Here is a 14,931-nt window from a genome sequence, read left to right as displayed (position 1 = left end):
ATGGGGTGAAGAATAGGATAGCATGTGCAGAAAACTTCTGGAGGCCAATGTAGCCAAAGGATACACTCAAAACAGATTTTGGTTGAGGGAAGACACTGCAGGGGTATGCACTGATTCAATCAAGCTCACCTTTGAGGTATGTGAAATGTTCTGGAATTTATTCCAAAGGTAATTAGTAATTAAAGGGTTTTAAGAGGGATGGTGATGTAGTCAGAATGTTTTCAATATGCTTTTGGCTGAAATACAGGGAATTAATAGTAATGAAAGTAGGCAGGACAATTAAGAAGTCTTAAAGAAATAAAGATTTAATATATTAGTAGGGATAAACAAATACAATTTTGGTGCCAATGTAGACTGGGAGACGTCCTGAGTATGAAATGAGGAGGAAGGATCACATGAATATTCTGAAATCATAATTACTGAATTCCGCTATTGAGAACGTGGGTCAGTAAAACACAGAAAACTGGTCAATGACCAGAGCAAAGGCCAGTGGGAAGACACAGACAGGGGTAGGATTCCATTTTCAGAAAAATCACAAATGAGATGCAAAGAATTCTACTGAAAATAACTAAAATTACAGGAAAATGTCTATGTCTTTTAACCAATTGGCTCAAAAGTGTCTAAGAGCTGGCAACCCTGAGCAAGGCCAGCACAAGCCATGGACTGAGCAGAAGTGAGAACCCAGAGAGGTAAAAAGTGCTGATGGTGGCTTTCTCCTTTTGTGTCTTTATCAAACTGGGTGACGTTGAGTTCTTATTTTCTCAGCATTGTGGGACTTAGTAAGAAATGAGAACCAGAGGCTACTCAAGCTGGATAGGAGGGGGTTAATATGCAACCCATCTCCAAACACTCCCGATCTCATTATGAGACTAAGTGTTTATTATTCACCACCAAGAACTTCCAGAAAAGTCATCTGTGTTCAAACATGATGCTGAGCAGACAGGACACATCCTTGCAGAGAGCTAAGCTGAAAATTTACAATGTTTGGGCAGTATCCTCAGAAGTCCCTTAAGTTAATAATTTACAGGGATTCAAGACTATTGATTCTTTTATCACCTGTGAAAACCTCTCTGAAAACACTCTCTAATGATCCACTTTTATGCCTAAAGAATTTAGAGTTAAAGGGCTGGCATTGTGGCACTGTGGCCTAGTGGGTAAAGCTGCTGCCTCCAATGCCAGCATCCCATTTGGGCACTGGTTCCTGGCATGGCTGCTCCACTTCCAATCCAGCTCTTTGCTAACAGCCTGGGAACAGCAGCAGAAAATGGCCCAAGTATTTGGGCCCCTGCTCCTGTGTGGGAGACCTGGATGAAGCTCTTGGCTTCAGTCTGTCCCAGCACTGGTCATTATGGCCATCTGGGGAGTGAACCTGTGTATGGAAGATCTCTGTCCCTCTCCCCTCTTTCTCTGTAACTCTTTCAAGTAAATGCATAAATATTGAAGAAAAGGATGTAGAGTTAAAATATTAAGAAAAAATTGATCAACTCAATCAAGAAGTATAAAAGACATAATGAAGGAATAAAAAATTTACCCCACATGTTTTCAGAAATAAAGGGGGCAGAAAATATGAGTAAAAATGAGAAATCTTAGACATAGAAAAAATGTAATAACTAATGTTTTGAGAAATTAACATGCAGGTTTAACAAGAGATAAAACACAGTTTAAAAAACAATTAACAGGAATGCTTGAAGTGCTTATGTAGAATGGAGCTCACAGAGCCAATGCAGTGGAAATAAGGAGAGAGGTTGAAAGTAGAAGGAAAGAGAGAGAGGCTAAAAGGCCCCTAAAGAATTGGAATTTTAGAAGGAGAAGAGAGAGAATTGAAACAAAAACAATGTTTGAGAGATATTTACTGAGAAACTTCCAGAATCAATTAAAGACGCTAAAATACTGATGCAGAAGCCCAATATTTTCCTTCTGGAATGAATAAAAAGAAATCCACAATTAGTCAAAATAATTTGAAAGTGTAATTTAAAAAGAACACAAAGAATAGTTGAAATGAAGTTTACATTGTCTTGCAAGTAATAATTAGACTGACAGCCAATTTTTGTAGAGCAATACTGGAAACAAGAAGATTGTCAATGTTCTGAGAGAAAACAGATGTCAATCGAGAATTCTACAATCAGCAAAATTATCTTTTAAGAATAAAGGAAGGGGCCAGTGCCGCGGCTCAATAGGCTAATCCTTTGCCTGTGGTGCTGGCACACCGGGTTCTAGTCCCGATCGGGGCGCTGGATTCTGTCCCGGTTGTCCCTCTTCCTGTCCAGCCCTCTGCTGTGGCCAGGGAGTGCAGTGGAGGATGGCCCAGGTGCTTGGGCCCTGCACCCCATGGGAGACCAGGAGAAGCACCTGGCTCCTGGCTTCGGATCAGCGCGTTGTGCTGGCCGCAGCGCACCGGCCGCAGCGGCCGTTAGGGGGTGAACCAACGGAAAAAGGAAGACCTTTCTCTCTCTCTTTCTCTCTCACTGTCCACTCTGCCTGTCAAAAAAAAAGTTTTTAAAAAAGAATAAAGGGAGGGCTGGCTCTGCGGCACAGCGGGTTAAACCACTGCCTGCAGTTCTGACGCATATGGGTGCCAGTTATAGTCGTGCTCCACTTGTGATCCAGCTCCCTGCTAATATGCCTGGGAAAGCAGTGGAAGATGGCCCACGTGCTTGGGTCCCTGCACTCATGTGGGAGACCTGAAAGAAGCTCCTGGCTCCTGGCTTCGGCCTGGCCTAGCCCCAGCCATTGCAGTCATCTAGGGAGTGAATCAGTGGATAGAAGATTCTCTCTCTCTCTCTCTCTGTCTCTCCCTGTCTGTAATTCTTTCACATAAATAAATAAATAAATAAATAAACACTTTTTTAAAAAAAAGAAATAAAGGCAACATAAAGACATTATCAGCAACTGTCAATAATACAAGAAGTAGACTAAAATCTCTAAAGGAAAATTTTTTAAATTGGATTTTTAAAATACCCACTTATATGTTGCTCACAAGAGACACATTCAAACATAAAATATAGGAAATAAAATATGAGTTTGGGAAAAGTTAGACTGGTAAAGTATTAAGCAATAGCAAACTACTGGAGCTATAATAATGAAAGAAAAATACGTATTATGGCGAAAAAGGAATCGTAGAATGAAAACTCAGGCATTATGACGAAAGATTTAATTTACCTTAAAGTATAATTCTAAAGTTGTTAATATCTAAAATAACATCCTCAAAATATCTGACAGAATTTTCTAAAAAAAGACTAATTTATTTTGCAAATAGAGAAGTAAAGATTAAATTATAAGGAATACAGCACGGAAGAGACTACTCTCTCCTTTCAAGAGACTGGAGCTCACTTGTGCTGAATAAACTGATACCACAGATTGAAGCAAATTTGTAAGGATAGAGAATAAGGGTTGGGAACTTTTGGCCTGCAAAGCAAATAAGGCCTGCTCTATATTTTATATAGTCTGCAATATTATTGTTCTTTTTAAATTTTTAAACAGATTTGAAAAAAAGAGAAGAAAATTTTGTGACACATAAAAGTTATTTGAAATTCAAATTTTAGAGTCCATAAATAAAGTTTTATTGGCACACAACAGACCCAGCTTTCTTTAATGGCGGATTGTCCATGGCTGCTTTTGTACTCTAACCATAGGTTTGAGTAGCTGGGACAGAGACGGAGACCAGATGACCCACAGTCTCAAACATTTACTATCTTGCTTTTTACAGAAAAGTTTGCTGTATCCAGATATAGATAGGGATACAGAAATAACACAGCTAGCAAGTTTCACCTAGTAAACATAAAGAGAACACTGTATCAAAATGGATATATGCTCTTTTAACACCTGGAATTTTTTAAAACCTTCACCATATATGTGGCCATAAATCTCGTTTTAACAATTTCAAACAATTAGTTAAGAGTCAAATTAAAAAAAACACAAATACTTCATAGGTTTGGAAATTTAGAAACACATTTAAATAATTCAAGGGTCAAAGAAAATGTTATAATGGAAATCAAACAATATTTAGAACCAGAAAATAATGAAAATACTAAATATTCCTTATGAAACATTATATAATTGTGAGGTGGGAGAACATTGCTGGATTGGTAAGTATGGGACTGTGAAATTCCATTCCTCCATAAAATAAGAGAACACCAGGAAAATGATCAAAGTCAACTTTTCCAGAACTTTGGTAAATGGCCAAAACATTTCAACAATCTGGGGAACAATTCAAGAAAAATGACGAATATCAGTAAGACCAGCTGCTTTGTGGTGTTACAGTTCTTTTAGTTTTGATGAAATCATGTGGAATATTGTTGTCCAATAAAAGGAAGCTGGCTGCTAAGTGACTAAATGAAGTGGGTGAATCTTAAACATACACTAAATGAGAGAAGCTGGGCTGGAAAGGCTGCAGGCGGCGTAATTCCAAATACGTGACATTCTGGGAAAGGCAGACCTGCAGGGACTGGAGAAGGGTCCCCTGCTGGCAAGCATTCAGGGAGGGAGTGCCTGGCTCCAAGTGCAGGGAAGAGAAGGGTGAGTAGGTGAGGCCCAGGGAATCTGGGGGTGGTGACATCATCCCCTGTGGGTCTGAAGTGGTGGATTCAGAACGTTATGCAGCTGTCCTACCCCGTAGAATGCACACTAAGAGTGAACCTCAGAGTAAAATCCACACTTCAGCTCGCTATCATGTAAAACACTGGCTCAGCAATAGTAAAATACGGATCACCCTCAGCAAGGTGTTCAAGAAAGGGAGGACTGAGCCAAGAAGAGATGAGGTAGTGGGAGTTCTCTGCTTTCTGCTCACTTTTCCTGTAAACCTCAGATTGCTCTGAAGACGTGTCCACGACTTTTTCTAAATGTGGGTGTGTCGTCTTGTGTGGAAGGGCTGTGAGGACACCTAGGACACAGCACGCTGCGAGAAGTCCCCCACATCCAGGTCCAGCTCCGAGAAGCGGCTACACAGACTGCTCCTGCATCAGCCCCTCTTGCGTCAAGAGCTGGGGAATTTGGAAAGCCATAGGGTGGTGCCGTCATTTATTTCTCCAACCAGGAATCTCCTGCTCTTACTAAAGGGAAATGTGTTTTCCACATTTTGAGCAATCAAAAAAGGAATTCAGTTTGCCTCCACATAGGTACTAGGTACTATGGCGGAACGTGAAATTGATGACAAAAAAAGATTAAATACTGGCTTCAATAAAGCTTATGAGAAACTGAGGAAATATTGTAAGGCACAAAAGGGGCAGTGTAATTTAAGGGTCAGGTGCATTATTTGCTGGCTTAGAGACCTCAGGGTAGTTACTTAACCTCTCTGTGTCTTGGTTTTGTCAGGGATTATTAAAGTATGCACCTCACCAGGATGCTGTGTAGGCTGATTTAGCATTTAAAATATTCAGAATTGTTCCTGGGTGCTATGCATGAATATATAACAACATGGGAAAATGTCTGGTACTTAATACTACTAACAGAAAATAGCATGTAATTCTATGATTACAATGAAAATTCATACACATGCACATAGTGCCTCAAAAAGTTTGTGGAAAATGTGTATTATAAGAATCATTATATTTCTAAATATGTATTTATGAAATGCATGAAGTTTGTATGCCTTAAAAAAAGGTTAAAAGAAAACTTTATATGAATTTCAACTTTTTTATACCAAAATGAACTTGCTGTAAGTTCATTTTCTATGAACTTGAAAAGATTATTTATTTATTTATTTATTCATTCAACTGAAAGGCAGAGTGAAGAAAGAGAGAAAGAGAGAAGGAAAAAAGAGAAAGAGAGAGTGATTGCACATTTACTAGTATACTTCCCAAATGCTTCAAACATACAGGACTGGGCCAGGCTGAATCCAGGAGGCAGGAACTCAATCCAGGTCTCCCACATGGGTGGCAGGGACCCAAGTACTTGAGCCAGCACCTGCTGTCTCCTCGGTGTGCATTAGCAGGAAGCTAGAATCAGGAGCAGATCCAGGACTCTAACCCAGGCACTCTAATATGGGGCATGGGCATTCCAAGTGATGTATTAACTACTGCACCAAACACTTGTCCTTCCACAAGCCTTTGAAAGCACCTTTGTGGGAGATATAGATTCAAATACAATAGTAACAGGGGACTTCAACACCCCACTCTCACCAATGGACAGATCAACCAGTCAGAAATTCAACAAGGAAACAACAGAGTTAATTGACGCTATAGACCAAATAGACCTAATAGATATCTTCAGAACCTTCCACCCCACAGCCAAAGAGTTCACGTATTTCTCCCCAGTACATGGAACGTTCTCTAGGACTGACCATATGCTAGGCCACAAAGGGAGCCTCAACAAATTCAAAAAATTGAAACTATACCATGTAGCTTCTCAGACCACAGCGCAGTGAAACTCGAAATCAACAACCCAAGAATCTCTACACCACATGCAAATATATGGAGAATGGACAACATGATCCTAAACAAACAGTGGGTCATCAAAGAAATTAAAAGAGAAATCAAAAGATTTCTAGAAACAAATGAAAATGATAACACAACCTATCAAAACCTGTGGGACACAGCAAAAGCAGTGCTAAGAGGAAAGTTTATAGCAATTGATGCCTACATCAAGAAGCTGGAAAGGAACCAAACAAATGAACTCTCCATGCACCTCAAGGATTTAGAAAAACAGCAGCAAATCAAGCCCAAATCCAGAAGGAGAAAAGAAATACTAAAGATCAGAGAAGAAATAAACAGAATTGAAACCAAAAAAACAATACAAAAGATCAACAAAACCAGGAGCTGGTTCTTTGAAAAAATAAACAAAATCGACACACCATTGGCCCAACTAACCAAAAAAAAGGAGAGAGAAGACCCAAATCTGTAAAATCAAAGATAGTAATGGAAATGTAACAACAGACACAACAGAAATAAAAAGAATCATCAGAAACCACTACAAACAGATGTATGCTAACAAATTGAGGAACCTGGAAGAAATGGATAGATTCCTGGACACATACAACCTTCCTAAACTGAGCCGTGAAGATATAGAAAATCTAAACAGACCCATAACCGTGGAAGAAATTGAATCAGTAATAAATGCACTACTGAAAAAGAAGAGCCCAGGACCAGATGGCTTCACTGCTGAATTTTACCAGACATTTAGAGAACAACTAACCCCCGTTCTTCTCAAGTTATTCAAGACAATTGGAAGGGAGGGAATCCTCCCAAGTTCTTTCTATGAAGCCAATATCACCTTAATTCCTAAACCCGGAAAAGACACAACAGAGAAAGAAAACTACAGACCTATCTCCCTGATGAACATAGATGCAAAAATACTCAACAAAATTCTGGCAAACCGAATCCAACTGCACATCAGAAAGATCATTCACCCAGACCAAGTGGGATTTATCCCTGGTATGCAGGGATGGTTCAATATTCAAAATTCAATCAATGTAATACATCACATTAATAAATTGAGAAACAAAAATCATATGATTATCTCAATAGATGTAGAGAAAGCATTTGACAAAATACAACACCCTTTCATGATGAAAACCCTAAGCAAATTGGGGTTAGAAGGAACATTCCTCAATACAATTAAGGCAGTCTATGATAAGCCAATGGCCAGCATCATATTGAATGGGGAAAAGTTGGAGGCATTTCCACTGAAAACTGGCACCAGACAGGGATGCCCACTCTCACCATTGCTATTCAATATAGTCCTAGAAGTGTTAGCCAGGGCCATCAGGCAAGAAAAAGAAATTAAAGGGATACAAGTGGGAAAGGAGGAAGTTAAACTATCACTATTTGCAGATGACATGATACTATATATAGGGGACCCGATAAACTCCTATAAGAGACTATTGGAACTTATAGAAGAGTTTGGTAAAGTAGCAGGATACAAAGTCAATGCTCAGAAATCAACAGCCTTTGTATACACAGATAATGCCAGGGCCGAGGAAGAACTTGTAAGATCAATTCCATTCACAATAGCCACAAAAACAATAAAGCACCTTGGAATAAATTTAACCAAGGATGTCAAAGACCTTTATGATGAAAATTACAAAACACTAAAGAAAGAAATAGAAGACGACACAAAAAATGGAAAAACCTGCCATGCTCATGGATTGGAAGAATCAATATTATCAAAATGTCCATTCTCCCAAAAGCAATTTACAAGTTCAATGTAATACCAATCAAAATACCAAAGTCATTCTTCAAAGACCTAGAAAAAACGATGCTGAAATTCATATGGAGAAACAGGAGACCGAAAATAGCTAAAGCAATCCTTTACAATAAAAACAAAGCCAGAGGCATCACAATTCCAGACTTCAAGACATACTACAGGGCAGTTATAATCAAAACAGCCTGGTACTGGTACAAAAACAGATGGATAGACCAATGGAACAGAATAGAAACACCAGAGATCAATCCAAACATCTGTAACCAACTCATATTCGAAAAAGGACCTAAAACCAACCCCTGGAACAAGGACAGCCTCTTCAACAAATGGTGCTGGGAAAACTGGATGTCCACATGTCGAAGTATGAAGCAAGACCCCTACCTTACACCTTATACAAAAATCCACTCAACATGGATCAAAGAACTAGAGATGCGCCATGACACCATGAAACTAATTGAGAGCATAGGGGAAACCCTTCAAGATATTGAAACAGGCGAAGAATTCCTGGAGAAGACCCCAGAGGCACGAGTAATCAAAGATAAAATAAACAAATGGGCTTACCTCAAATTAAAGAGTTTCTTTACAGCAAAGGAAACAGTCAGGAAAGTGAAGAGGCAACCAACAGAATGGGAGACGTTATTCACAAACTACACAACGGATAAAGGATTAACAACTAGAATCTATAAAATGATCGAAAAACACCACAAAATCAAAACAAACAACCCAATAAAAAATGGGCCAAGGACCTTAACAGACATTTTTCAAAAGAGGAAATCCAAACGGCCAACAGACACATGAAAAAAATGCTCAGGATCCCTAGTCATCAGGGACATGCAGATCAAAACCACAATGAGGTTTCACCTCACTCCGGTTAGATTGGCTTACATACAGAAATCAACCAACAACAGATGCTGGCGAGGATGTGGGGAAAAAGGGACACTAATTCACTGTTGGTGGGAATGCAAACTGGTAAAGCCACTATGGAAGACAGTTTGGAGAGTCCTCAGAAACCTGAGGACCCACAGGACCCAGCCATCCTACTCCTTGGAATTTACCCAAATGGAGTTAAAGGGGAGAAAAAAAGAACCATTTGCACCTCAATATTTGTTGCAGCTCAATTCACAATAGCTAAGACATGGAATCAACCTAAATGTCCATCAACGGATGACTGGATAAAGAAACTATGGGATATGTACTCTATGGAACACTATACAGCAGTAAAAAAACAATGAAATCCGGGCATTTACAACAAAATGGAGGAAGCTGGAAAACATCATGCTGAGTGAAATAAGCCAGTCCAAAAGGGACAAATATCATATGTTCTCCCTGATCGATGGCAACTAAACGAGCATCTAAAATGATACCCATTGAAGTGAAATGGACACTATGAGAGGCAATGACATGATCAGCCCTTGTCTAGACTGTTGAGGAACAACTTACTATTTTATTCCTTTTAGTATTTTTGTTGTTGTTGTTGCTCTGTTTGTTCTACATAAGACAACTGGTTGAACTCTGTAATCAATGCACAATCATTCTTAGGCGTTTAAAATTAACAGAAAAGTGATCTGTGTTAAACATAGGAGTGGGAATAAGAGAGGGAGGAGATATATAGGTTGGCACATGCTCACTCAGACTTACCTCCAATGGTGGAACTAGAAATGTGCCAGGGGATTTCAACTCAATCTTACCAAGGAGGCAGGTACCAATGCCAACGCACTTGGTAAAGTGATAAGTATAAATACACACCCGATAAAAAAGATAGGGTATGTGTTGATGAGATTTCACAAATAAGACCAGTGTAAGCAAATAATGAAGGATAGAATTAAAAGGGAGAGAATGATCCTGTAGGGGAAACAGGACACACAGCAGACTCATAGAATGGCAGCACTCCTGCCTCAGAATCAACCCTTGGGACATTCGGATCTGGCTAAAAGATCCACGAGAGTCTCACAGGCATGGAAAGCCATGACACGGTGGCAAAAAACAATCTAAATGAAAGATCCTGGTGAACAAGACCCCAGCAGAAGGAACAGGCCATCAAGGAGACAGGCGCCTTTCTCTGAAGGGAGGAAGGAACCTCCACTGTGATATGGCTTTGACTAAACAAGTTCAGAGTCGGTGAACTCAAGGGGCTTCCATAGCCTAGACAGCTCATAGCAAGAGTCTCGGGTGATTGCTGACGTCATAAATAAGAGTGCCAATTGTTAAATCAACAACGGTAGTCACTGGGTACATGCTCCCCACATAGGATCTCTGTCCTTAATGTGTTCTACTATGAAACTTAAAAACAACACTACTAGTCGAACAATACCCTATACCTTGTGCGGTTGTGTGAGTGCAGCCTGATGAAATCCTTGCTTAGTGTATACTAAGTTGATCTTCAGTATATGAAGGTAATTGAAAATGAAACTTGATGAAGGGGGGGATGGGAGAGGGAGTGGGAGAGGGGAGGGCCACGGGAGGGAGGGAGATTGGGGTGGGGAAGCCACAACAATACAAAAGCTGCACTTTGTAAATTCACCTTTATTAAATAAAAAAATAACTATATAACAAACAAACAAACAAAAAGAAACAGAAAAAAAAAGAACTTAATACTTAACCCTTTTAGTATTTTTTATGTTCTACTTAAAACTATTGGTTGAACTCTGTAATTAATACACAATTACTCTTAGGTGTTTAATTAATGCTATAACTAGTACTCAAATAGTATTTTACACTTTGTGTTTCTGTGTGGGTGCAAACTGTTGAAATCTTTACTTAATATATGCTAAATTGATCTTCTGTATATAAAGATAATTGAAAATTAATCTTGATGTGAATGGAAGGGGAGAGCGAGTGGGAGAGGGGAGTGTTGTGGGTGGGAGGGAAGTTATGGTGGGGGAAGCTATTGTAATCCATAAGCTGTACTTTGGAAATTTATGTTCATTAAATAAAATAAAATATAAATATTAAAAAAAGAAAGCACCTTTGTGTGTGTGAATTATGTGAAATATATTGATAGAAAAGACAAGATGTACAATGACGGTATTGAACAATTACTAAGCATTTGAAGACTTTATTAAATCCATTATCAATCAAGAGGCTTCCAGTTTTACCTTTCTTTGTGATGACAATCTCAGATGGAGCTGTTTCTGATTTTTGCTGAGAAGCCGAGTCGATTAAATCTCCATCATGAGGGCTCGGTGACATTTCTGGAGGAGGATGAACAGGGCCAGAATTGGGACTACTGCTCACAGTGCCGTCTGCAAAAAGAATCTGAAGGAAAAAGAAAAGTTCTCAGCATTCTATGCAGCAAGGAAGAAGCTAACAATAAGCATCATGTGACAAACTGAATAATCTCAAAATCGAAGAAGCAGTTCTGTTTGCAGTCCTCCGGACTCTCAAAAAGCATATTATAGAAGGTTAGATTTGGAGTTCAGAGACACTAGCTTAATAGCCAGTGTGATTATGCTATTTTATTTTTCCATTTATCTTGTTCTTTTTTCTTCATGTTCCATTTTTGGATTAAGTTTTATTGTTTTTTCTATTCTTTACCCTTCCCCTGTTCAGTAAGGGAAATTTTATACTCTGAAGTGTCATCAGATACTTAAATGTTTAGTACCTATTAATATCTACTATGTATATATAGGCATTGTACGACATCTGTCTAGTATCAGTCTGTATAGCCTCCTAATAAACATGGCATGGAATCAAACGTCCATGTGATTCTTTTTTTTTTTTTAATGTATATACACACACACACACAGAAAGAGAGAGAGAGAGAGAGAGAGAGAGAGAGGGAGAGGGAGAGAGAGAGAGATCTCCCACTTGCTGGTTCATTCCCTAGTGGCTTCCACAGCCAGAGCTGGGCCAGACTCAAGCCGAGGCGGGAAGCCCATCCATGTCTCCAATATGGATGGCAGGAAGAACTAGGAGAAGGAAGCTGCATCCAAAGTGGAGGTGAGATTCAAACCCGGCAGGCTGAGATGAGAGCACCTCAACCCACTGTGCCCCCATGCTCAGCCTCACCTGATTCTTACTCATTTATAGGAACTGATTCCCTTTTCTGAGCTTTTCTATCTATGCAGTCCTGAAAAGTGCAGGATGACATATTTTCATGATCTTCTAAAGATTATTACAGCCGATCCATTATTGCCATCCTGATTGACAATTGGTTCCCTGTTTAATCTGAATTCTTTTTTTTTTTTAAGTTCTGGGCAGATTTCTTATGTTTTTATTTTTTTCCTTTCATTCTTATTATTTCTGTATTCTGAAAATTCTATTATGTCAATGCCCGTACCACATCTTTTAACTTTTCCTCATAATCCATCCCTTCTGCCAAATGATACTTCATAATTATTTTTAATTTTTAACATTTGATTTTTTTCATAGAATTTTTTTCTTTCTTATTTTATGGATTGCTACTCTTTTATCTCTGCCCATATTCCTTTTACTTACTTTAAAACTATTTCTTGCTTATCTACTTTTATTTTTAGATGATATTTTTAAAATTTACTGAACTTTGTACTTTCCTTTTCTGGGGTTGGTGTCCCTCCAAGGTTGTGATTCCTGGGTGCATGGTCATAATTCTTCTTGAGAATCCCTCTTCAGTGCTTTGTAGTGTAGTCTGGTTGTAGGAGCTTCTCTCTTGTGCTCACTGGGGAGAGGTGGAAGAGTACATGTGGCTCTGGCTCCCATCCTCCATGTGGTTGCCTGTGGAACTTCCTTGATTTGTTGAGTCCAGGGCTCCATCTGCACATTGTCTGTGTTTTGATTTCCAAATTTGCTGTAGGTTTTTCTTCTGTACTTGTTTTAAACTTTGCCTTTGTTTCTTCATCAGTCTGATCTCATCTGACTTGCATTTCCAAGGAATTCTTCAAATCTCCTGCCTTATTGATTACATGTCTTGTTCTCCCAGCTGACTATGGGAATGTCCCAACTCTTCCAGTGGCTGGGGGAGGACTGTGCGGCCGAGAGTAGATTCCCTGCTCCCTGTGATTGTGTGATAGGGTGTGGCTAGGTCCTTGGGCAATTGTTGGGGCTGGCTTAAGAGGCTCAGGGTTCTGGACTCACATTGAGGAACACACAGATCCCTGATGCAGTTCATGTGCCTGCATGGGTGAGGTGCCTGGGCACTGTGGGCTTCCCCTGGGTGATTGGTTCACCTTTGCAAAGAGGGGATGATGCTGTGATCACCTCAGCCGATTGATCATATCCTTCCTCCTGCTGACTATAGAGAAGGTCTACCATGCCCAACTTACCTGTCATTCTGGACTCTTGCCCCACCCTCAAGCACTGGCTGGGGCTCCCTGGCTCCACCCAGCACATGCCTCTGGATATCCACCAAAGGAGCAAACACTCCATTAAGCCATAGAGACATATTTCAAAGATAAAAGTTGTCAGTGGAAAAAAGCACCAAGTGTTTCCACAAATGCCTAAAAATAACTGTAGAAACACATGAAACATGAATAATGAAGACAATTAGACCCCCCAAAAGGAACACAACAACACTTCAATATCAAAATGTGATGATGAACAGATCAATGAAATGCCTGGAAATAAATTAAAAAGAATGATCAAAAGATTACTCAAAAATACAGAGGAGCAAATACATGAATTAAAGAAATCCATTTATGACAAGGATAAAAAATGCTTCCAGGAGATAGAGATATGGAAGAGAACTGAAATATTAGAAATGAAGAATTGAATATGTCAAAGAGAAAACAGAGTGGAAATCTTTAACAACAGATGTGGTGAGGTTGAAGAAAGAATATCTAAGTTAGAAGAGAATCCTTGGAAATATCTCAATCAGATAAAAGAGAAGAAAAAATAAGAAAAAAGAAAAATAGTGTTTGAGATTTATGGGATACTATCAAATGACATATGTGTCTTATGAGTGCCTGAAGGTGTGAAAAGAAGGAATGGATTCGAAGGCCTATACAGCGAAATAATAGCAGAAAACATCCTATTTGTAGAAGTATAGGGATATCTAAGCAGAGGAAGTGCACAGAACCCCTAAAAGACATGATCAGAAAAGATCTTCACCTTGACACATTTTAGTCAAACTTTCAACAGTGAAATATAAAGAAAAGATTCTAAAATTTGCACAAGAGAAACACCAGCTTACCTTCAGAGAATCTCCAATTAGACTGACAGTTGATTTCTCATCAAAAACTGTACAGGCTAGGAGAGAATGGAGAGACATAGTCCAAGTCCTAAAAGAAAAAACTGTCAACCTGAATACTCCACTCAGTAAAGCTCTCATTTATAAATCAAGTTGAAATAAACACCTTCAAAAACAGAGATCGAAAGAATTTGTCACCATTTATCCAAATTTACAAAAGATGCTTAAGGATGCGCTACACACAGAAACACAGGTAGTCATCATTATGAAAGAATGTGAAGGCAGAAAATCTCCTAATAAAAGTAGAAAAGAAAATCCAAAACAAATAATAGGAAAATTTATGGAAAAATGGTAGGACCAGGTTATTATTTATCAATAATAATCTTGAATGTAAATGGCCTAAATTCTCCAATTAAAAGATACAGATTGGCAGAATAGATTAAAAAACAAGACTCGTATATTTGCTGCCTACAAGAAACACACCTCACCAACAAAGATACACATGGACTGAAAATAAAATGTTGGTAAAAGATATTCCATGCTAATAGAAAGCAAAAAAAGCAAACACAGCCATCCTAATATCAGATAATATGGACTTTAAGACAAAAACAGTTAAAAGAGACAAAGAAGGGCATTATGTAGTGATTAAGAAATCAATTCGACAGGAAGATGTGACTATAACAAACATATAT

At 38.9% G+C, this 14,931-nt stretch overlaps 1 protein-coding gene across 2 annotated transcripts in view; it reads right to left on the bottom strand.

The window, feature by feature from the left end:
* SPAG17 (sperm associated antigen 17) overlaps positions 1–14,931 on the bottom strand; it is a 285,936-nt gene that overhangs the window by 101,275 nt on the left and 169,730 nt on the right. For both annotated transcript variants that reach the window (XM_051857350.3, XM_051857351.3), the window contains one exon: positions 11,232–11,391. In XM_051857350.3, coding sequence (XP_051713310.3) covers positions 11,232–11,391 — 160 coding nt within the window. The remainder of the gene's footprint in view (positions 1–11,231; positions 11,392–14,931) is intronic.

The sequence above is a fragment of the Oryctolagus cuniculus genome, chromosome 7 (assembly GCF_051225735.1).
Source record: "Oryctolagus cuniculus isolate XC-2025 breed Fujian yellow rabbit chromosome 7, ASM5122573v1, whole genome shotgun sequence".
NCBI lineage: Eukaryota > Metazoa > Chordata > Mammalia > Lagomorpha > Leporidae > Oryctolagus > Oryctolagus cuniculus.
The sequence above is the reverse complement of the archived record's forward strand: the minus strand, read 5'-3'. Positions and strand labels throughout refer to the sequence as shown.